This window comes from Mustela putorius, unplaced genomic scaffold (assembly GCF_011764305.1).
Source record: "Mustela putorius furo isolate JIRA1106 unplaced genomic scaffold, ASM1176430v1.1 tig00000731_pilon_pilon_pilon, whole genome shotgun sequence".
Lineage (NCBI taxonomy): Eukaryota > Metazoa > Chordata > Mammalia > Carnivora > Mustelidae > Mustela > Mustela putorius.
In genome coordinates, this window is record NW_025421461.1 from 703,220 (window position 1) to 724,826 (window position 21,607).

General features: G+C 58.7%; 1 protein-coding gene across 5 annotated transcripts in view; it reads right to left on the minus strand.

Moving 5' to 3' along the window:
* Positions 1-1,649: 1,649 nt before the first annotated feature.
* The window catches only part of KCNJ12 (potassium inwardly rectifying channel subfamily J member 12), a 42,919-nt gene continuing 22,961 nt past the window's right edge, over positions 1,650-21,607 (minus strand). The window contains exons 2-5 of one of the 5 annotated variants that reach the window (XM_013047887.2): positions 13,108-13,229; positions 10,279-10,442; positions 9,040-9,324; positions 1,650-6,894 (exon numbers count right to left, since the gene is read on the minus strand). In XM_013047887.2, coding sequence (XP_012903341.1) covers positions 5,552-6,894; positions 9,040-9,289 — 1,593 coding nt within the window. In that variant the 5' untranslated portion in view covers positions 9,290-9,324; positions 10,279-10,442; positions 13,108-13,229 and the 3' untranslated portion in view covers positions 1,650-5,551. Of the gene's footprint in view, positions 6,918-7,180; positions 8,770-9,039; positions 9,325-10,278; positions 10,443-13,107; positions 13,230-21,607 lie in introns of those variants that run through there. The other 4 variants (XM_004776465.3, XM_045083624.1, XM_004776469.3 and 1 more) reach the window with 4 other exon arrangements.

Consider the following 21,607-nt stretch of genomic DNA (forward strand, 5'->3'; position numbering starts at 1 on the left):
CTAAAACAGGAGCACCCGGTCCTTCGGGGACCTCCCACGTGAACTCAGGGAGTGCTCGACAAACGCTCATCACTGAATTCTCCACCCCTACCCCCTTTCCACCTTTTTAAATGTAGTTTCCTAGTTGGACTCATCTCATCCTCAGGGAGGCAGGAAGTGCAGGGTAAGCTATGGGCTCACTGCACCCACACTGGTGTTGCAACCAGGAGCCGCCTTCATGGTCACCCACCCCACCTCTAGGGATCCAGCCCAGTATGTGCTAGGTGGCTGCTGAGTCCCTTCTTGCTCCTTCTCGTTCTTTCCACAAGGGTGCGAGCTAGCATATCTTATGAATACCCCCCCCCCTTTTTTTATAGACAGGGAGACTGAGAGCACAGGGGAAAAGGAACCCAGTACAGGTCACCAAGCAAGAGAGTGACCTGGGGTCTGACTGAGGGTCACAGGCAGGACAACAGGTACCTCAAGACTGCTGAACTCCAGTGCCGCCTGATTGGAGTCATAGACATTTATCCTGTGCTGACTGGGGCCCCACACCTGTCTACAGGAACTAGTGCTCGGGGGACTGGGGAGGCCATAGCTCATTGGCCCCAGCTGGCTTAGACTCCAGTATTGGGGTATCTAGGAGGGCTCTGGGACTAGGAGCCAGGATCCCCACCCCCACCCCTAGATCAAGCCAACCACCTTCAGGGCCTTCCTGTCTCCAGGTTCAGCCCAGACGAACAACCTCCAAGAAGCCTTTGTGACCTGCCCCCCGGCCCCTCCCGACCTCCTGTCCTTCATCCCTGCGTGGCACCTCTGCCTGAGCTGCTTATCCTGAATCATCCCCTGAATCCTACAGAATGAAGCATCCCTGGGGTCCTTCTCTGATGCAGAGAAGTTCTCCAGTGAGGGAATGAGCTGGGGCAAAGGAAAGAATTTTCTCCCTGTGGGCCTCGGCCAGAAGGCCACTGACACCCCAGAGACTGAGCGCTTGGTACAGATAAAATTCTCCTTTCCCCTAGATGTGCCTCGCATGTCTTCCTTCCTGCGTGTCCTCTTGTCCCTATCGGCGGCCCCTGTCTGCCCTGTGGCTTCCTCACCCCGGCCTCGCCAGGGAGAGCACCACTCCGATTCCTCCCTGTCACTGTGCAAGGCTGGAGTAGGGGTCCGCAGGCCCTCTGCCTGCCCGCCGCGGCTTTCTGTCCTGTCACCGTGGTGAGAACCAGGGCTGCTGGCGGGGGTCTCCCGCAATGGCGTCCTCGGAAAGAGCGGCCGCCCTCCCACACACAGCACACAGCCACATGCGGACGCGTGCCCTGAATCTCAGCAGAAGGAAGTAAAAGGGGGACGTGTGGGCCCAGGGAGGACACGGAAGTGGCCAAGGTCACACAGCTGGGAAAGTATCACATCCAGCATGAGGAGGTGGGAGGGCGCACTTCAGGGCCCGTGCGGGAGAGGGTGTGCGGTCACAGGGGCCCGCAGGGGCGTGTCCCAGCTGGAAGAACTTGCTGGGGTCTGCAAGCGGGTGGGGCTCTGTCCTCTGTCCCAGGGCTCCCACCGGACCCACCCCCACCATGGCCCCCCAGGCTCTGGGTCACAGTGGGCTGACCGAGCCCAAGAACGCCAGGCAGGGATTTTCAAACACACATCTCCACACGGTGGCACTCAAAGAGATCAAAATGCATTTAATGTGGTCTAGTCTCATGGCCTATGTCTTTAGATACTGCTATGTATTGAAAATAACATGAAAATTCTCCAGTTTCACCATTTAAAATAGATTTGACATTCTATGACCTCACGCAGGGCAGACACCCCTGTGCAGGGGCCTCCTTCCCATCAGGCCCCCGCGCCCGGCCCCCAGACCCCACCAGGACCCTCAGGCAGGCAGGGACCGGGGGGCACAGCACCAGCAGGTCACAGGGGGCGGCCACCATGTCCCAAGCAGCAAGCGCAGGCGTGCACGCGGACACACCACTTCCACAGACGTTCGTGTGCACACACTCCTGGGACTCGCATGTGCTCCCATGCGCCCATGCATACAGCCCCCAGTAGGCAGGCACCAGCCCTGTGCACCAAATGTACCATGTGCACCTGCGTGTTCACGGGGACACACACACATGCAGACACCGTCTGTATGCAGAACTCAACCACACACGCAGATAGGACCTTGTGTCCACGTGCACAAAAGCCTCATGGCGGCACACACATTCCACACATTCCCGTGTGGACATAATAAGGGCACAGGGCCAGCGGGACTGCTGGGTTCAGCCATGCCCATGGTCACAGCCGGTGTCCGTCCTGCGCCCTGTGTGCCTGGCCCCATAGCCTGGAGAACAGTACACCAAACCCGCATATAAAACACACAATCACACACACGCACCTTTGGACAAATACACAGAGAGCTATGCATGTGTGTACCTATACATACATACATACTGCATATATGTCATCAGCCCAGACTCACACACACACAGGGAGATCCTCATGGGCACACACCTGCACAGCACTCCCACAAACTGTGGGTCCACACGCTCGTGCACTCAGGAAAAGCTATAATTGCACACATACACTTGTACAGAGATGAGATGATGGCACATGTGATGCCACACGCTTGGTGCTCACATACACACACATACACACACACACACACACACACACCGCCAGCACAGCCCCTTTCCCACGTAAGCAGCTCAGGGTGTCAGGGAGGAGGGCACCAGCGGCCATGTTCTTGGCCCACTCCAACCTCCACACCTCCTGGAGCTGGCTGTCGAGAAACTTCTTGGAAATCCCAGTGCCTGGGTGGGCGAGGGAGGGAGTATATGGCTAGACACGCCTGCACAGCACACAGACCAGACATCATGTACACTCACACGCACACCCAACACACACACCCAGGTGCACAAATGCTCCCCACTCACCTGTGCTCAGCACACGCACCACACATAGCATGTGGAATACTCAGAGGGTTGGTGCTCTACACACACACACATGCATGCACACACACACACACACTCACACATACAAAGACACACACACCCCCTCCAGCACACACTCCTCAGAAACAACGGAATCCTTGCTCTGCACACACACGGCTCCTCCCATCCACCCTCCCGTTTCAAGTGCACTAAAGAGGGAGACTATTTTGGTCTTTAGCACAAGCAATAAATAAATAAATAAATACAGGGAAGGGGAAAAAAAAAGAGGGCAGAAGAGTTTGAAAACGCAGCATCTGCCTTTGGCGAGAGATGAAAGGCAGCTCAGGGCTGCTCTCCCGCAGGGTCTGGGGCTGAACCATCCAGTGTGGGCCTGGGAGGGTGACAGGCCTGAGAGGAGGTGCACCAAGCCACTGAGGTGGCAGGGGCCTCGGGAGACCCAGAGGCTCTGGGCTCTGCTCCAGATGGTAGCAGTGGAAGCCTGCCCCACCCTGCCCTGTAAGGCTCTCCTGCGGCCAGGCAGAGCAGAACACAGGCCCCTGTGCCGGCCCCAAGTGACTGGGGCCATCTCATCCCTCCCCAGTTCAGCCTGACAGTCTGAGAGGGGGCGGGCAGGTGAGCCCTCCCATATCAACTCTACCCTTGCCCCCCAGAGCTGAAATGGAGAAAGCCAGCCAGGCTCAGGGCTGGAAGCCAGGCCCTGGGCTGGGAAGGAGCTGAGACCCCTCCAGCAGATCCTGAGAGGAAAGAGCTACCTCCGCGGCCTGAAGCACCCCAGCGGGAAATGAGGCTGGGGCCTAAGGCTAGGGCAGGACGCTGGGAGTCAGGCATCCCTCAGGGCACGGACCCGGGGTGTCTATGGGTGGGAACCAATAGCTCATGCCCAGACCCTCCAAGGCCTCCGACCTCAGGCCAGGTCTCCAGCTGCCCTGGGGATGGGTAGAAGAGGAGGGGAGAGGCAAGAGCCCTCACCCCAGGCCCCTGGCCTCCCCCGGACTCCCAAGACCCACCCACCGACTTCGTGACCTTGCGGTCTGCCTCAGTTTCCCCACTTGGGCCAGGGTCCTGGGTGCCTAGCTGTCTTGGAGGGCACGGCTTGGGGTGGCCGAGGCTGGCAGGCCGGGGAGACACAAACGGGCTTTCTAATTAAGGACTTCCTTACAGGCCTGGTCATTCGAGAGGACAAAATTCTTAGCTGTCCTGGGAAGGGCCTGGCCGGCTTCATCCCCGCCAGCTGTGTCCTCTACCAAGAGCAAGCCCACGCTGGGCAGCCCGTGGCCCAGGGGCCTGCTTCTGGGCCAGCAGAGCCAATAGCTGCAAACTTCTTCCTGATGAGGCTGCCAGGATGCAAGCGCCACTCCCGGTCATCTTGGCTGACAACTGCACACCTCTTCTAAGATCATTCCTCCGCCCTTCAGCGGACAGCCTGGCTGGGACGCCCCCGCACTCACCTAGGCTGCCCCAGGTGCAGAGAGCGGGCCAAGACAGCCCGCCTCTGTAGACACACAGGCTGGTGCGGACTTCGTGGTGGAATCGGGGGCCGCTGGGAGGACCCGCAAGTCTGAGAAAAACAGAAACAACTGGGGCTGGCCCACCTGGGGTCTCTAAGGCACGACTCACACTGGGGTCCCGTGGGAATAGGGCCAATCTGCTTCCTGGGCGTCTGGGAACACGCCCTCCCTTCCCACGGAGCATCTACTCCAACATTTTCCAAGCGTCCCTCACTGCGGAAAGGGTGGAGGCTATCGGGCAGAAAAGGAGAGGAGTAAAACGGGAAAATCCGGTGGGGGTGGGGAGAGCGGACCCTCCATGGAAGGCAGGTCCCATACCCAGCCCTGAGACGCACCTCTAAGGTACAAAAGTCAAACTCAAAAAGCTCAAACTAGTTTTCTTCCCAGCCCCTACCCCCATCTCTGTGACTCTGGAAAGCTTTTATTATGATCATTAACATGGTCTTGATTTTTCCATCACAAACATCATCTAATCCGCCCATGAGCAGAAGGAACTACAGATGAGCCCCGCGCTTGCACGTGCGGACGTCGCCGCCCGGCACACTCGGCCTTCATGGAGGAGAGGCCTGTCCAGCCTTGGGGAACCTCGTGGAGCCCCCATCGAATGCCTGCATCTCGGCAGACCAATGGAATTCTCACTGTCCATTTTTATAATCCCCAGAAATTAATTTTTTTTTGTCAATCACGTGTTAATTTTTTTTTTTTTTTTGTAAACAGTCTTACTCAAGCTACGGTTGAGAAAGCCAAAACCAGTGTTTCTCCCCAAGTTAAAAACCAGCGAGGTGCCCTGCAGCCTGCCAGCCTTCACCCACAGAGGCTGGATGGCCACTGAGCCACCACCAGGCAGGCCGCAGTTCTAGCCTCAGACAGAAGCCCCTGGTTCCTGGCCCGGACCCCAAGAGGCTACCTCCCTGCACCTGCTCCGGCCTCTGAGGCCTGCGGCGGCCCACTTCGGTCGCCCATTCTCCCGCCAACCTTCCCAGGCCACTGCGAAGAAACATAAAACATCTAAAACGCTACTGAGTCTGCAACCGGGGCACCTGGCCCGTTCTGCTCAAACCCAGGGCCCTGGAGGGACACCGGGCCTTTCCCTGGCGGGGCGGATGCTGCACCTTGGCCCATGGTGGCTCAGATCTCTGACTCCCGTCTGTAAGGCCGCTGCTCGAGGCCGCCACCACCGGCCTGAGGTCTGTCAAAGTCATGCCGGGCCTGGGGGCTGCGGCCATCCTGGTCTCCATCTGCTTCGTCTTCCTCATCGCGGCTCAGGAAAGCCAGCTCGTTCTCGTAACAGAAGGAGTTGGCACTGGGCAGCAGGAATTTGTTCTCCACCAGGTCCTTGGCGCTGCAGCGGGGTGTGGAGGGCACCTCGTAGGTCTTATGGAAGTGGGAGTAGTCGATCTTGTACTGGTTCTTCTCCTCGAAGAGGACAGGCTCGAAACGGTGGCCCCACAGGATCTCGTTGGCCAGGTAGGAGCTGCGGGCCTGCGTGGTCATGGCCGTGGCCTCCACCATGCCCTCCAGGATGACCACGATTTCGAAGTCATCCGTCTCCAAGTCCTGCCGGCTGATGCCAAACAGCGGGCTGGCCTCGTCAATCTCATGCAGGATGGTGATGGGAGACACGAGGAAGATGCGATCGAGGCCCTTGTCGAAGCCAACGTCGATGTCGATCTGGTCCAGCGGGATGTACTCGCCCTCCTCGGTGACCCGCGGCTTGATGAGCTGGGCCCGCACATGCGCCTCCACGATGTGGCTCTTGCGCAGGTTGCCCACGCGCCACATGAGGCAGAGCTTGCCGTCGCGCAGGGCCACCACCGCATTGTGGCTGAACAGCAGCGTCTGCGCCCGCTTCTTGGGCCGAGCCATCTTGGCCATGATGGCGCCGATCATGAAGGAGTCGATGATGCAGCCCACGATGGACTGCGCCACCACCATGAACACGGCCACTGGGCACTCCTCCGTCACACAGCGCAGCCCGTAGCCGATGGTGGTCTGCGTCTCGATGGAGAAGAGGAAGGCTGCCATGAAGCCGTGCACCTGCATCACGCAGGGCGTGCGGCCACGGCCCTCGGCCGGCTCCAGGTCGCCGTGCGCCACGGCGATGACCCAAAAGATGACGCCGAACAGGAGCCAGGAGGCGAGGAAGGCCAGCGAGAAGATGAGCAGCATGTAGCGCCAGCGGATGTCCACGCAGGTGGTGAACATGTCAGCGAGGTAGCGCTGCGACTTCTCATCCATGTTGGCGAACTCGATGTTGCACTGGCCGTTCTTCTTGACGAAGCGGTTCCGGCACCGGCGCCTCGTGTGCACCTTGCCGTTGCCGAAGCCGTTGGCCCCTGACATGGTGACCAGGTGCAGCCCGTCCTCCTCTGATGACACGATACTGTAGGGGTTGGCCCTGCCAGCCGAGGTCATCCCGGGGATGGGGGGGCCCTGGCTCGCCCCCGGGCTGGCTCCACGGGGGGCGGCTCCTGCAACAGAGAAGACAGAGGGGCTGGCGGAACAGGCCAGCCCGGCGCAGGCTTATGCCCCTACCCGGGGCCCTTGGCCTTGGTGGGCGGCTGTCTGCGCCCTAACTCACCCCCCACCGAGCTCTCCATCTTCCCTCCTCAGCCAGCCCCTCACCCTCCTTCTCGGCTTGGAAAACAGACCTGGAGCCTCCCAGGAGCTCTGGGCAAAAGCCTTGGCTTCATCCTCAGCCCATGTGAGCGCCCCCCTACCAAAGGCTCCACTTCCAAAGTGTATTTATGATCCTACCTCTTCTCCCACCGCCGTGGCCTGAGTCGCCGTCATCACCCACCCGGACCAGCAGGGCAGCCGCCTCACCAGCCTTTGTGCTCCGGCCCCCACCCCAGTTCAGAGGCAGCGGGGGAGCCTGGCTGTCCTCTGCTCAAAGCCGGTCTCTGCTGGCACCTGCGAGGCCCGCGTGAATGGAGCTCGGGGCCCTCAGCTCTCAGGTCCAGGCTCCTCGCTCACTTGCTGCAGCTCCTAGCCTGTGCGCTGCTCCTCAGGACGGTCCCTCACACTCTCGGCCCGGACACCCTCCCGCTGCCTTAGCTCCCTCAGTCCCTGGCCTCCGTGCCCAGGAGCAGCTTCCTGAACCCATGGGAGACTGTAACCCCTCACCCAGGTCCTCACGGTAACCCCAAAGCACTGACCTCTGACCCTGTAACTGTAGTAACAGTAACCGGAAGGACAGGCCTGGGGTCTTACTCACCGATCCCACCGTGAGACCACTGGCCTCCCGAGCGTCGTGAGTTTGCTGTGGTTCACTGCTGTCTCACTCCCCAGGCCTTGAGTAGAGCCTGGCCCCAAGGATGCCCTCCTGATGCTCAAGTCCTGTGCCCCACGGCACCCACTCTCAGCGCCCATATACCACAGCCTCCATCCATAACTAGGAGGGGGTCCACGGGTCAGTGCCCAGAGGGGTCACTGACTGACCCCATCCCAGTGGCCTTTCCCATCACTGCCTTTCTTAGCTCTAAATGACAGCATGTAGGGAACACTCAGAGAATCACTGTCCTTGGCCCATTCAGGGGAGCACTTGGTGGGCTTGTCGCACGCATACGCACACCAAGCTGTCTCAGGCATGTCCCGCGGCATGACCCCTGCAGCCGGACACACGGCTCTCAGGCCCACAGCCCACGTTCAGCCTCCAGACGGGCCGGCAGTGGCCCCTCCCCCAGGGCCCTGCAGCCTTCGGGCTAGCCTATTGGTGCCAGGCCGAGGCACCTGCAGGCCAGAGACCATGGTGCTGCCTGGCCCTGTGGGCACTGAGGCCATCTAGCCCTTAGTGTCAGGGCTGCAGGTGCTCAGGCCCTCAGCCTGGCTCAGCAGGGCTGAGCTGGAAGGAGGGGGAGAACCCTGGCCGACTGGCCTGGCCAGGATGCTGACTCGGGCATACTCCCCTCCACCACTGGGGACCCCATCCACCCCAAATCCCCACCCGATCACACCAGGAGGCCACCGTTAGACAAGGCTGGGAGCCCTCAAGTGCCCAGAAGACAATGAGGCCCCAGATAAGAAGGTCCCAGGGAAGCCATTCCAGAAGCAGAGGCAGGTGGCTGAGCACCCACCAGAAACCCAGAAACAGGAAGCGACTCAGCCAGGGGGAGGCAACACTGGGATTTAGCCCCTGTCTGTGTGGCCAGGTGCAGCCAGGGCCTCGGAGGGAGCGCAACATCTGACCTCTGCTTCAAACACCTGGGAGACAGGTGAGGGAGAAGTGCACATGAGCAGCCAGGCTGCACATCCCTCCTAGGGTCTGTCTCCGTTGCCAGATGTTTCTGAATCTCCAGAGCGGGCTCGTATGTAACACTCACGGTCCTTACGGCCCACTCCTCACACTGCGGAGAAAGCAGGCCAGACACATTAGCAAATGGTCTTAGATTATCCTTGCAAAACCCCAAGAAGGTGGCTGCCATCATTGCTTCTGCCATGAATGGAGATTCAGAGAGGTTAACTGACTTCCCCAAAGCCACACAGCCAATAAGCAAGAGAGCCGAAATTCGAACCAATCTAGCTTATGTGAGGTCTCCTGCCGGCACGTCAGGCTCTGCGGGGGCCTCTTCTCACACTGCCACCGCCCCCCGCGGCTACTCCGCTGACCACCTCACCATAGGTCTGAGGAGCTGAGGCCTGGGACTGTGATGGTGGATGCTGCTTCTGCCTGGGCCAGGAGGCAGGGAGCCGGGGGTGGTGGGGACCCCGGGTACTGCGCCGAGAAGATGGCTCGACCCCAGATTCCTGGGCCCTCCAGGCTGAGGAGGCCAGGGCCCGGGCACTTAGATGCTGGCGGCAGGCCACTGGACCGCAGGGGGCAGGTTTATGTGGCCTGGATGCCGGGAGGGACGTCCAGCGGGTCATGGCTGCTCCAACAGGGGCTCTGAGCAGCTCGAGTCCTGCAAGGGACAGAATCAGAAGAATCAAAGGCCAGAGAGCCCAGCCTGACGCTCTGCTACCATCAGCTGGGGAGCCCCACACCTGGCCAGCTCCCAGGCCGGGATGCGAACTGCGGTGACTCCTGGTGTTTCTCCCTGGGCTGGGCACCTGGGACCCACCCAGACTGTGTCACGCAGGCTTGGGAAACCCCTCTTCTGTTGATGTTCCTTCTCAAACCACACAGAAAATCAACAGGTTCACGTTCACACTCGCTCCTTTGTTTCTCAGCTAACAACTGAGACTATGAGCAGAGTCACTGTCCAAAGTCACCAGAAACTAAGGTTTAGAGACAGAGTTGGAGCTCCAGGTATTGGTCCAGTCCTCAGCTTCCCATGGCCCCATCCTGCCATGTGTGTATATGTATGTGTGTGCGTGTGCGTGTGTGTGTGCATGTGACGCTAGGGGTGTGGGGAGTCCCTCCCAGGCTCTTGGTGAATGCAGCTCCACAAAGAAAGATCCGGAAGAGGACCCATGAGTAAAAACCCCAGCACCACAAACTTGACAATCGTCCCAAGGACACTCCACATAGACAAACACAGGTGTGGCAAGAAGGTCATGCAGCCTTGACATCTTTAAAGACTCTATTTAAGAAATGTGGGACAACATCCCCAACCAGGAATATGTAGGCTGGTTGCCTACACTCTTGCTCAGTGATGCATACAGTTAGATCAGAAAAGAAATGTTATTAGATTTGTTTTGCTACCAGAGGCCTCAGCAAGTAAGGAGACTGGCTTCCCATTTCATAGATTGAGAACTGAGGCTGAGACCTGTCCCAGTCACAGAGCAGTTTGTGGGCTTGGATGAGACAGTAAAAGCAAGGGTTAGGATCACTGTTGGTAGATGCCCAGGTCACCCAGTGGGGACCCGAGGTGTTCTCTGGAGGGAAGCGGGAGAGAGGCCCCGGGGTGAGCTACCTTAGCTAGACGAGATGACTTCGACACTGAAGGTGGGTAGCGAGGCAAGTCCAGCAGGCAGAGAAGGGGACGGTGCAGTGCGCAGACCCAGACACCTCTGGGAGACGGAGAAGCTGTCCCCAGCCCTGTTGTCTCTTGAGCCCACTTCTCTGCCGGCCACAGATCTGTGGACACAGACAGACTCCCAGCCACCGGGGCGTTTGGAGCACAACAGGGCCAGGGCTGGGAGCTTTTAGAGAGGCACATGACCCAAAGGTGGGGCCCCGAAGTCACTGGGAGGTGCCTCCGGATGGAGTAGGACACCCCATGCCTGTCCCCTGAGGCTCTGGGCACCTCAGGTTTCGGCAACATCCGGCAGAGAAAGAGGGCAAGGCGGGGGCCCCAGTCTCAGATGTCAAGAAAGCACTAGCTACAAGAGCAGGAGGAGCTGAAGCCCCCCCGCCCAAGCCTTTCATCTGGCCGGAGTGCTTCAGAGGCAGGAGTGCACTGACCAGTGCGCACTGACCATCTCCTTGGCCCCTTCCAGGCTCTCTGCGTGCCTGGCCTGGTTCGAGGAGCCCCAGTGACCTCACTTAATCCCTGCAACAACCTTATGACTATTATCCCCATTTTCCAGATGAAGAAACTGACGCTCAGACTGAGTCACTTGCCCAGGGTCACATGGCCCCTAAGAAGCAAGTTCCCAGTCTAGAAGGTGGAAGAGAAACCGACCCCCGTCGCCCCCAGGCCCCAGGGTCAGACCGTAAGCCTGACACTGAGTTCCCGTCTCAGTCCTTCAGGCCCCGAACCGTGTGCCGGTAAGACAGACAGACAGTCCCGAATCTCGGCACTGAAAGCAGAGGTGAGCCCCTGACAGGTGCCCCTGACCCAGGGCGCATGCTTGGAACATCATGGGATGTTCACTACCTTGTGATCAAAGCCTACAAAGAGACTGGGGCTCGACCAGGGCTCTGAGACTCTGTCACACAGGAAGTGAGAGCTGGGGCCAGGCGGGCGCAGGTAATGCACAGCCAGGGCCTAGTGCCTGCTGGTTGGGGTGGGGGGGCGGCACCAGGGAACGAGGGGGCTACCCAGGGGCCCTTGAGGAGGCGGAGGTTGGTGTGGAGCGGAGCCGGAGGGCTGGGAGCACCGTTTCATTCTCACACTGGGGAAGAAGACGACCATCTCCTTGGCCCCTTCCAGGCCAATTTCCCTTCCCCTCTCCAGAGCACAGACCGCCTTTGCCTGCAGTGCACACCACGGCCTACACACATTCAGAGTCTACTCAGTGCAGGTTTTCTGGGCCAAGCCCCACGCTGGGTGCAAGGAGAGAAATAGCCAGACTAGTAGGACAGTGGAGATGGTCACTGGTCCCCCTGCACGCCGGGCCCTCACCACCTCAGGGCCTGCCTGCTCCATTTCCAACCACTGACACTAGGCTTTTAGCCCGAAAGCTCTCTCCGGCCGCTGGCCTGCTCTCGGCTCCCACATCAGAAGGGCTAGGGAACGAGCGCTCCCAGAGCAGGCTTCCTGGAGGGGGCAGCTCCCTGCCCCCGACAAGCGTACTCTGGGTGCCTGGTCTACACTGCCTCCCCAGACCCAAGCCTCCTCTCCCAGAAGTCCCCCAGCACCACTGGCCAGTGGGGCTCCTCCTCCTCTCCCAAACCTCTGCCCTCCTCCTGTTGCCTCCTCCTCCCCCTCATTGTCCCCGTCCTGCCCCTCCCTGTCCTCTCCCCTCCCCCTCCTCCTGCCCCTTCTCATCCTTACGCTCCCCCTTTCTCCGGGTCCTCCCACCTCCTTCTCCCCCTTCTCCTGTCCCTCCTCCTAGGGTCATTTGGCAACCTGACCACTTCCCCGGTCGTCTGAGCCGAAAGCCTGGTCACCCCTCTCCTCCAGCCTCCGTCCCCACTCCCTCAGCAGGTCCTGATTGCTCAGAGCTGTCCGCCATCTAATCACCTACATCCCCCCTCCAGTCCAGGCCACGGCTGTCTGGACACACCAGCAGGCCTCTAATGGGCTAGGCTGTGGTGCCCCTCTGCCCCACGTTCTCCGACCCCCAGATCATCGCTAAAGGGAATCTTCAGACTCCTCCCTTCTGTCAGGGGTCAGAGGAACTGCAGAACCTTTCCAGATCCTCCGGCCCCAGGCTCTTGCTGTCACGGCCGGAAGCCACCTTCTACCTGGTGTGAGAGTTGCCCTGGCCCAGGCCGCGTCGCTGGCCAACCTCGGGGGCCTGGAGAGGCTGGAGCAGGCCTGGCTCAGAGGAAACACTCTCCGACCAGACGAAGGGAGGAGGGAACGCGCGGCGGAGAAGCAGATGGGTGAGGAACGCGATGGACCGTTGTATGAGGTGAAAGACAGGTGCACAGGTGGGCGGTCAGGGAGATGATGAAGACACGGGACTGATGGGTGGACGGGCGGATGGGTGGTAGCCAGGAAGATGGACGGGTTCGGCGGACAGAAAATAATTCAGTGACTTGGGTGGATGGCTTAGTGGCTGGATGAAGAGATGGACGGGTGGGCGGGCAGGCAGATGAGCAGACAGATGGACGGCCAGATGGATGGGTGGTGGATGGAAGGACACAGTGGTATTTGGGTGCACGGATGAGTGGCTGGGATGGTGGGTGACTGGCCGGGAAATGGGTGAATACGTAGAAGGAAAGACGGCTGGATGCGCTGGGTAGGTGAGTGCGCAGGTGGGCGGACGGCAGATGGGTGGGGGGTGTGCGGAGCTAGGCCGACAGCGGGTTACGGAGCGGCTGGAGGGGAGAGGGACAGGTAAGTAGACAGATGAGTGTCTGCTTGCCGGATGGCTAGATGGATCGATGCCCATCGGTGACCTCCATTTACCTCTTGATTCCTATCTTCTAAGTCACGGTGCTGAGCAGGCAAGCGGCTGTCTTCAAGGCTGTGTCAGCAGCAGCTGCCATTTCCCAGGCCCCAGCTGGAGAGGAATCAGTCGCTGCAGGACCCTAAAGTTAACAGAGCAAAGCCGAATTACTATAGATGGTGCTGCTCTCCTCACAATGGCTCCAAAGTCTGAGATTTCCACCTAAACCCACATTTCTGCTGCTTCCCTCGGGGTCCCATGGGAGGTGGGACCCACACCTCTGACACCCAAACCTTCGCAGCTTGCGAGTCTGTCTATGAAACCGTTCCGAACCAGTGGAGGGCAGAACTGGATGGGTCCCCGGGGAAAATTACAGCTGCTAATTACGGAGTGCCCACTGATTGCCAGACACTGTGGTAGGTGTCGCAGGGACTTTAGCTCATGTTATCCTCACAACAACGCCACAGGGCTGGAACCATCCCTGTTCTCATTCCAGAGAGGTGGGCCGTGCAGTAATTTCCCCAAGGTCACCGAGGAACTTCGGTCCCTAACCTATGCTCCTGGGCACCACCTGCAGAGCCTTCCCAGTGCCAACCACAGGGTTCAAGCACGGATGGACAGAAGGACAGATGGATGGATGGATCATGGATAGATGAATGGATGATGGGTAGGTAGGTGGGTGTGTCTATGGCTGGATTATGGACAGATGGGTGGGTGGGTGGATTATGGGTGCGTGTGTGGGTGTGTGGTGGATTACAGATGGACAGATGGGTGGGCGGGCGTGTGGATGGCGGATGCTAGACAGACGGATGAGTAGGTGGGGAGAGGAGCAGGTGAATGCATGCATGGGTGGATGGATGCAGTGGCGTGGTGAGCGGGACAGATGAATTTACAGATGAGTGCATGGGTGCATAAATGTCTCTACGGATCGGTGCATGTTGGTAACCTGTCAGACACTTTGCCTTGGGCATACACACACCCTATGTCGTCCCAGCAACCCAGAAGCCTCACTTTTCCCACTGTCAAAGGGGCCCCTGCTTTTCTCCCCACCGTGCTGTGTGGATGGGAGGGCAGTGTGGTGAGAGGGCCCTCCGTGAGCTTCCAGAGGCAGGCCCACTCACCTTCCCCCACCTCCCAGCCACCGAGGCCACAGAGCCCCACCCCTTCACAGCTGAGCTGGCTGCCGTCCACTGTCACACTGGCTTTTCTGGCTGGGATCAAGGGCACTGTGGTGAGTCACCCCCACATCATAAGCCTCCTGGGGCAGGTGACAGCGATGGGTTTAGAGGCGCACAGACCTGGGTTCAAGTCCTCTGCCGGTCACAAGCTGTGTGACCTTGGGTGGCTTACTTCTCCCTTCTGGGCCTCTGCTCACTCCATAAGGGAATGTCCTTCTGGTTCCTTTTCACCTTCCAGGCTCTTATCTCAAGACCCCCTGTCCTCAGCCCCTGCTGCCCCATCCCTCACCATTCCCTGAGCAGCAGCTGTGGGTCTGCAGGGTTCCTCTCTTAGCCCCGACACCCTGGAAGTGATGGGGAAACTGAGGCCCAGGAAGGCTCTATCATAGACCCACATCACACTGGGAATCTCCATGGCAAAGACTTGTGCCCAAATCCCTGATCTCTGCCCTTCCCCTAGAATGGGCCGACACTGTGCCTGGCCTGAGGGCCCACTCCTGTCTTCAGTTACTCCAACATTCCGTGTCACCTTGAGGGAGGGCTTCTTGTCCCGGCTGCACAGACAGGGAAATTGGGGCTCACAGAGGTTAAATCACTTGCCCTGAGTCCCCTGGAGCTGGAACTCTGAAAGAGGAACTGTCACAGGGCAATCTTTTAGGGGGAAAGATGCGAGACGGTCCATCCTGCCCCACTTTCTGTGGGCCTGTTTGGTCCTCTGGCCAGCCCCAGGCTCTCTCAGTCTTGTTTCTGATGCCCTAGTTCCCAAAAGGGCTTTCCCCAGACCCACAAACCCAATCACATGTTCTCACCTGTGAGGAGGGCAAATTAGTCCCATCCTCCAGGGAAACAGAGGCTCCGAGCAGAGAAGTGACTGGCCCAAGATCACAAAGCCACTGAGTGAGTGGCAGTTTGGAGATAGGAGCTCAGGTCTCTGGACACCCTCTCCAGTGCTCCACCTGCTGCCCTGAGAGGACCACAGCAGCCCATGATGTGAATTCAAATCTCCAAAGTTCATCCAATCTGGCACGGTCCCAGATTGGATCGGTTGGGGGGTGGGGTGCTTGCACATAACATGGGAGCAGCCCGAGCCCAGACTGGCCAGACTGGCCCTCAAACTGCCAGGCAGCGAGGGCAGGGCCTGGATGGACCCTGAAGCTTCCCCACTTCCCCCTGCCAGTGCCAGTCTGTCAGCCAAGACCAGGGCTGAAACTGCCTGGGGACAGGTCAAGGCATTTCCCCTCCCTAAAGCCCAGCTTCCTCCTCCACAAAATGGGCTGATGACACCGGCCCAGCGGATGTGCCCATGCAATTCAGTATGGTGAGGGAGGTGAGCTCTGGGCACAGGGCCTGGAACAGCAGGGCCCTGCAGGAGGCAGCTGTCACCACCCCTGATCTCAGTCCTCCCTGGGAGGGGGGGGAGGCGGAGGGTGTCAGTGAGCCCTGATTCCCTAAGCCAAGGCCTGGATGACCCCAGCTCAAGAAGGGCCCTTCTTGAACCTCAGCCTCCTCCGTTTGCAAAAGAGGTACAGCCCACCTACCTCTGGACAGTCAGGGGAGCAAAGGGAGGCCCTGTCCCGGTGCAGACCTGGGGTAAGGGCCAGCCCCTCCAGGGTTCTCTGGAAGGTTCTCTTGCAGGCTCTGAGAGCAGACATGGAGATTCCCGAGAGGATGGAAAGGTGGCATATGTATCCCTCGCCCTCCCATGCAGTCCCATGTGACCCTCTCGAGATGCACCCCAAGAGTCCGGGAAGCAGGAGAACCAGGAGCTGGCAGAGCCTGGAGCCTGGCCACCTCCCTCCTCTGTGCCCAGCAAACGCTGCTGCCACCACTGCAGGCAACCCTCAGGCCACTCCTGCTCCACGGCCTGGTGACAGGGCTACACACTCTGATCCAGGGACAAGCTGGGCCAAATGGCCAGCAGAAGTGGACATCTGCCTTCTGAGCCCCAAGGTGAAGCCAGGGCAGGAGCTTCTGGCCCCCAGGATGGACGACAGGTCATGCCAGACACTGGGGAATGTTTTGGAGGGTATTTTTATCTTGAGAACATCCTTCTACAGCAGGTGGGGACGGGAGGGAGACAGGGTGTCCTTGGCCCCAGGCCTCTGGGTGTAGCCGAGGACAGAGGCCCCTGGGAGCTCTCTGCTAAAGTGGCCATTAGAGACCTGTCCAGAATCTCCCATCCCAGGAGCATGTGGGACCTAAAGGGTCTCGGGGCCGGTGTCTGTCCCTCTCTGGGCCTCCCTCTTACAGTCAGCCCTTCCTGAGGGCCTGCTCAGGCTGGGCTCAGCTGGGCACCAGTGACTTGGATGGACTAGCAAATGCCTGTCCTCATGGGGTGTCCTGCCAAGCAAGGGAGATAGTGAGTAAACCGGCAGTCACAACAAGGCTGGCTCAGAGCCACAGTCAGAGCCCTCGGCGCCCAGGACAGAAGGCTATCCCAGTCGGGGTGCAGGGGGCTTCCTGGAGGGAGCAACAAGAGAAAGCCCAGCCCGAGACGGACCGCAGTGCTGTCAGTAGCACCTAGAATCCCATGGGCCATGGTGCACATGGGGCTCTGCTCCTCACACACTGGGCCTTGGGCAAGGCTCTCCCCACCTCTGAGCCTCCCTGTTCCTATCTACAACCCCAGGGGCTGGCCCTTCCAAGCCCAACATTCCAGCATCCTAAAGGATTTGGGGCTGAAGAAGGTGTAGAGAGACAGACAGGGGCGTCATCATCCTACTAACAGAGAAGTCCTGTGTGGGTAGGCGCTGGGGCCAAGGAGTGACACTGACAGATGAAGAAACTGAGGGCCTGAGAGGCGCCAGATACCATACTAATGACCTTGGACTTGATCCCAAGGGCAATGAAGTGTCAGAAGGAAACAAAAGTATGAGTTGGTGCAATAGCCTAGGTTCAAATCCTATCTCTGTCCCTTCCTGTGTGACCTTGGGCAAGTTATATACCCTCTCTGAGCCCATCTTCTGACTTGTAAAATGGGATTAATAGTGATATCATCTCATGGGGTTTCATCAAGTTAATGCACGGAGGTTGCCCAACTGGAAATTTCCTGGTTCCCCACTGCCTCCCATCACCACATACCTGAACCCCAACTCACTCTAGAGAGGGGGCATGGGCCGCTTGAGGGCCTGGGCTGGACCTCACTCCAGGCAGGAAGGAAGGAAGGAACAGATAGAAAGAATGGGAAGGAACCCCAGGGGGAGGTACACAGTGAGCAAAGGCACCGTGGCCTCTATTTTTCTTAAAGCTGTAATTTTTCAAGCTTCAACTTAATTGGAGTCTCAGGCATTTCCCAAGCACCCAGCATGTTCACAGGAGAGCAAAGACCTGAGATAAAGTGACAAGAACAGCCTGGCACAAGGAAGACCATGAAAGATAAGGCAGGAAAACTTACCAACATAAAAATATTGACGATGTTGTTTACCATCATCACCCATCATAAGCAAAAAAGGCAAATGAAAACATTTACTATAAAGAAGACTGGTGCACTGAATATACAAAGAAAAGGACATGATAGGAATGAACACAGTGCAAGAGGTAGGCTCTCCACTGAATATCGTATGACCCCCAGCAACTGATGACTCAAGAATGTCCATGCCTCAGAGCCTCAGCATGAGGGGGTCCCCCCCAGTGGAATGCCTTGAGCTGCCTTCCAGAACTCAGTGTAGCCTTTAAGCATGAAGGATACCTCCTCTATAAAGCCTTCCAAGATTTCTCCGGGTCCCCTGTTGCTCTTTGCCAAGACCTCCCATGTCTTGGGCCCTGGAACACAGTGCCCAGCTTTGGCTGAGTACCTGCCATTGCATCAGAGAATGTTCCACAGGCATTTCTGACAGGGGAGTAAATAGGGCACAGAGAGGAGCATGGTCATGTCCAGGGTTACCCATCTGTGAGCTGAGTCTCAGAGCCAGGTGTCTGTCTGCTCCAGCCACCACTTCCCCAATGGACCCTGCAGACCTGCCTTCCCCCATGAGGGAAAAGGCCCCACCTTGGGAGCTGCATTTCTTCATAACAGGCTGGGCACTACGCAGGGCCTGTCTAGATAAGGTTGGGCAGGATCAGAGCCTGAGCACTGGTCCCAGTCCCCCCGTGACTCCGACGCTCTGCTGGGGGACACAGAGACAGCTGTTCCTCTTCCCCTTTATTGCCTCCCCTCTTGGTAAATTCGTCTTATTTGGGGAACAGAAAATGCCCTGGGATGGCCTCACAGACCTCTGAGGGGCCTGGCATAGATGGGAGGCTGAGCTCTATGATCAGGAGTCCAGGAAAGCAGAGGGGGCTTTCTAGAAGGACCATCCCTTCACCCTAGCTCAGGCCTGGGAGCACTGCCAAGGCCCTGGGACTTCACCTCCTCACAAGAATCACACCTAACACTTACTCACTCAGCAGGCATCTACCGAGCCTCCACCGTGTGTGGACAGGGTCCATGGGGCTGAAACTCATGTGGAGCAAGACAGGCAAAAAACATGTTGCAGGGAGCAAGTGATTCCAGAGGCAAAGTGGGCACTATTCTACAGGTCTTCCAGGAAATTGTGACATTTGACTTGTGAGCGGCACGAGGAGAGATTGTAGGAACAGTGTTCCTGGAAGTGAGAACAGCAAGAAAGAAGGCCCTGAGGCTGGACTGTTGCTCCATGTGTTCAAGGAACTGGAGGGAGGTTGGGAGGGCTGGAGCTGAGTGTGTCAGAGAGAAGAGAGGAAGCGAGAGGGGACAGGACCAGCTCAGAAAGAGAGAGGACTTGGCTGGGGACACACAGATGGGGACACCCGGGCCTCTTCTTGCTCATCAGCCAGTGGCAGTAATAGCCCATGTCCCAGTAGTGGTGCTCAAAGGAAATGCTTCCCACCTCCTTGCCTTGCCACATGCCAGACCCCCTGCCCAGTGCCCTCTCTTCCTCATTCTCCCACAAACTCCTATGCATCCTTCAACACCCACTTCCAAGCCCCCACCCTTGTGCTTCCCTCTGTCCTTGATCAGACCATCCTGAGTGGCAGCTACCTGTCCCTCCCAGTCTTCCCCACCAGGCCAGGGGCCCCCTGAGGCCAGAGCCTGGGTCTGAGTGCCCTGAACATGGGGGCCAGGTTCTGGAAGAGACTAAGGAGGGCAATAGGGACAAAGACTCAAAAGGCCCCTCCCGAATAGGCCACTGTGACCCAGGAGGACCCTTAAGGCCCGCACCACAAGACTGCAGGCATGACGGCGGTCCACCCCAAGACCCCTTCAGTCTCAGTTCATCATGGGACCTTGCCCTGTCTGGGCCTCAGTTTCCCCATCGGCCCAATGAGAAGTTCTTCTGGGTCTTGTTCATCCTGTCTCAGGGAGAAGGCTGTGGCCTGAATGGGAGTCTCCCACCTCCTTCCCCTACTGACTGCTCACAGCAGCGCAGCCCCACAGGGAGAAGGGGGCCCGCAGGGAGCAGGGACCAGGCTGCCATCATCACAGCCCACTCTGAACTATGGCAAGCCCGTGGACCCGGAAACATCAGCTTTCTGCCCTGGCAGCAGGGAGGCCCCGGGACAAGCCTCAGGGTGTCGGGGGATCCTCCCACCTGCTGGGACACATCCCCACCCCGCCTCCCCAGAGCAGCCAGGCAGGTGGCACTGGGGGTGCAGCAAAGCCTGCTCCCCCACACCGTGGCCACGAAACAGAAGCAGAGACCACTGCGCAGGACACCGGGCTGGTTCCTAAGCCCTCAGGAGGGCTGCTCAGGGACACCTGAAGCCAAACAAAGGAGCCTGGCAGGGGGTAGCGGGGAGCCGAGGAGTCTGGTGGACACTGCGGTGTGGGAAGGGGGGTGCAGGGTTGTGTGGCTCCTGCCACACCGTAGCACGTTCCGGCAGGTCCTACCCTGGGAACCAAAAATGAAATCCAGGGTTCTCTGAACTTGATGGGGAAAACCCATAAACTTCCCCTTTTCTCTCTGCAAAATGTACGGCTCCCTCGGTGACAAGCGGAGGCAGTGAAGGCCGGCAGCATGGCGCCCATTGGGGTCAGTCCTGAGGCCCCTGCCAGCTCTCGCTGACGAAGGCGTCCCGAAGCCACGGCATGGGGATGACCGGGACACACGTGCTGATAAACAAGTCCCACGTCTGCTTCCCTTTGTGGTCCTCTGTGGGTTCCCTCATGAGTTCAGGAATATTATCCCAAGCAAGTGGACCTCAAAGCCGTCCCCAGCCAGTCGGCTCGGGCCTAGGGCCTCCTGTGTGACATAGTGACGTCACCTAGGCCATCACGCTCCCTCAAACATGCGTCTGTTCCCCAGGCCTGTCTACAGCGAGCACCACCTCCAGAGATGCCCTATACAGGGTGTCCTGTGAATGGGGTGAAAAGCCCCTGCCCCCTCCCGGGGTTCATAACAGACATTTCAGAAAAAAAGGAACAAATGACGATTCAGGCTGCACCAAGGCTGTCCAGCCGCTGGGGAATGTGCGGTCTGGCTGTGGGGAGAAAGCCAGGCCTCCACGGGGAACAGCAAACGCACAGGCCTGAGGCAAGAAGGAGCTACAGTCCGAGGGAGAAGGGTCAGCAAGGGGGAGCCAAGGTGAGACCTGAGACGGCCTGGGCGGGGCCTCAGCCTATGACCCAACTATGATGTCCCCGGTCAAACCCAGAGTTACCGGGGACTCCTTCTGGGGCCAAGCCCAGGAACACGCACCTGAGGAATTCTCTGAAACACAGAAAAGAGTACTGACAGCATCTTCTTCCATGCATTCCCTCGTCTAGTCCTGGGTGAGGTGCAGGCTCTTCTTGGGCCAGTGTCACAATGAGACTGAAGCTAGGGCTAGGAAGGGACCCAGAGCCACCCCCACAGCTGCCTTACCCCAGCTTCATCCTCACACACGCTTTTCCAGCCCCAGCACATAGGAAAGGCACCCCCACCGTGCATCAGGCAAGCCCAACACTGTGACCTAGGCTGCTTCAGTTCACGGTATCATGCCTCTTGATAGAGGCTGGAGATGAACTCAGAGAAGGTAAGCACCGTGCCCAGGGTCACATGGCTGGGGTCCACAGCAGAGGGCAGGAGAACCCAGGCCTTTCAGGGCTACAGGAACACAGACCCTGGACTTGACCACACGAGCCTGGCCCTAACGTCTCTAGGACAAACCTCAGTCTCTCCAGGTGCCTGGGGACCACCTCCTACAGTGAGCCTTCCCTGGCTGTGAGCCGCTGTCTGCCCCTCCCTCAGAGCCGACTGGTGTCTGAACCCTGTTTGCCTCCTGCTGTGTGACCCTGAGCCACTGGCCCTCTCCGAGCCTGCATCCAAGAGAATAAGGTAGGTTTGGGGGCATCTATCCTGGAACAGAGGGCATGCCCAGCTGGTCTCTGGCCTGAGAGAGAACC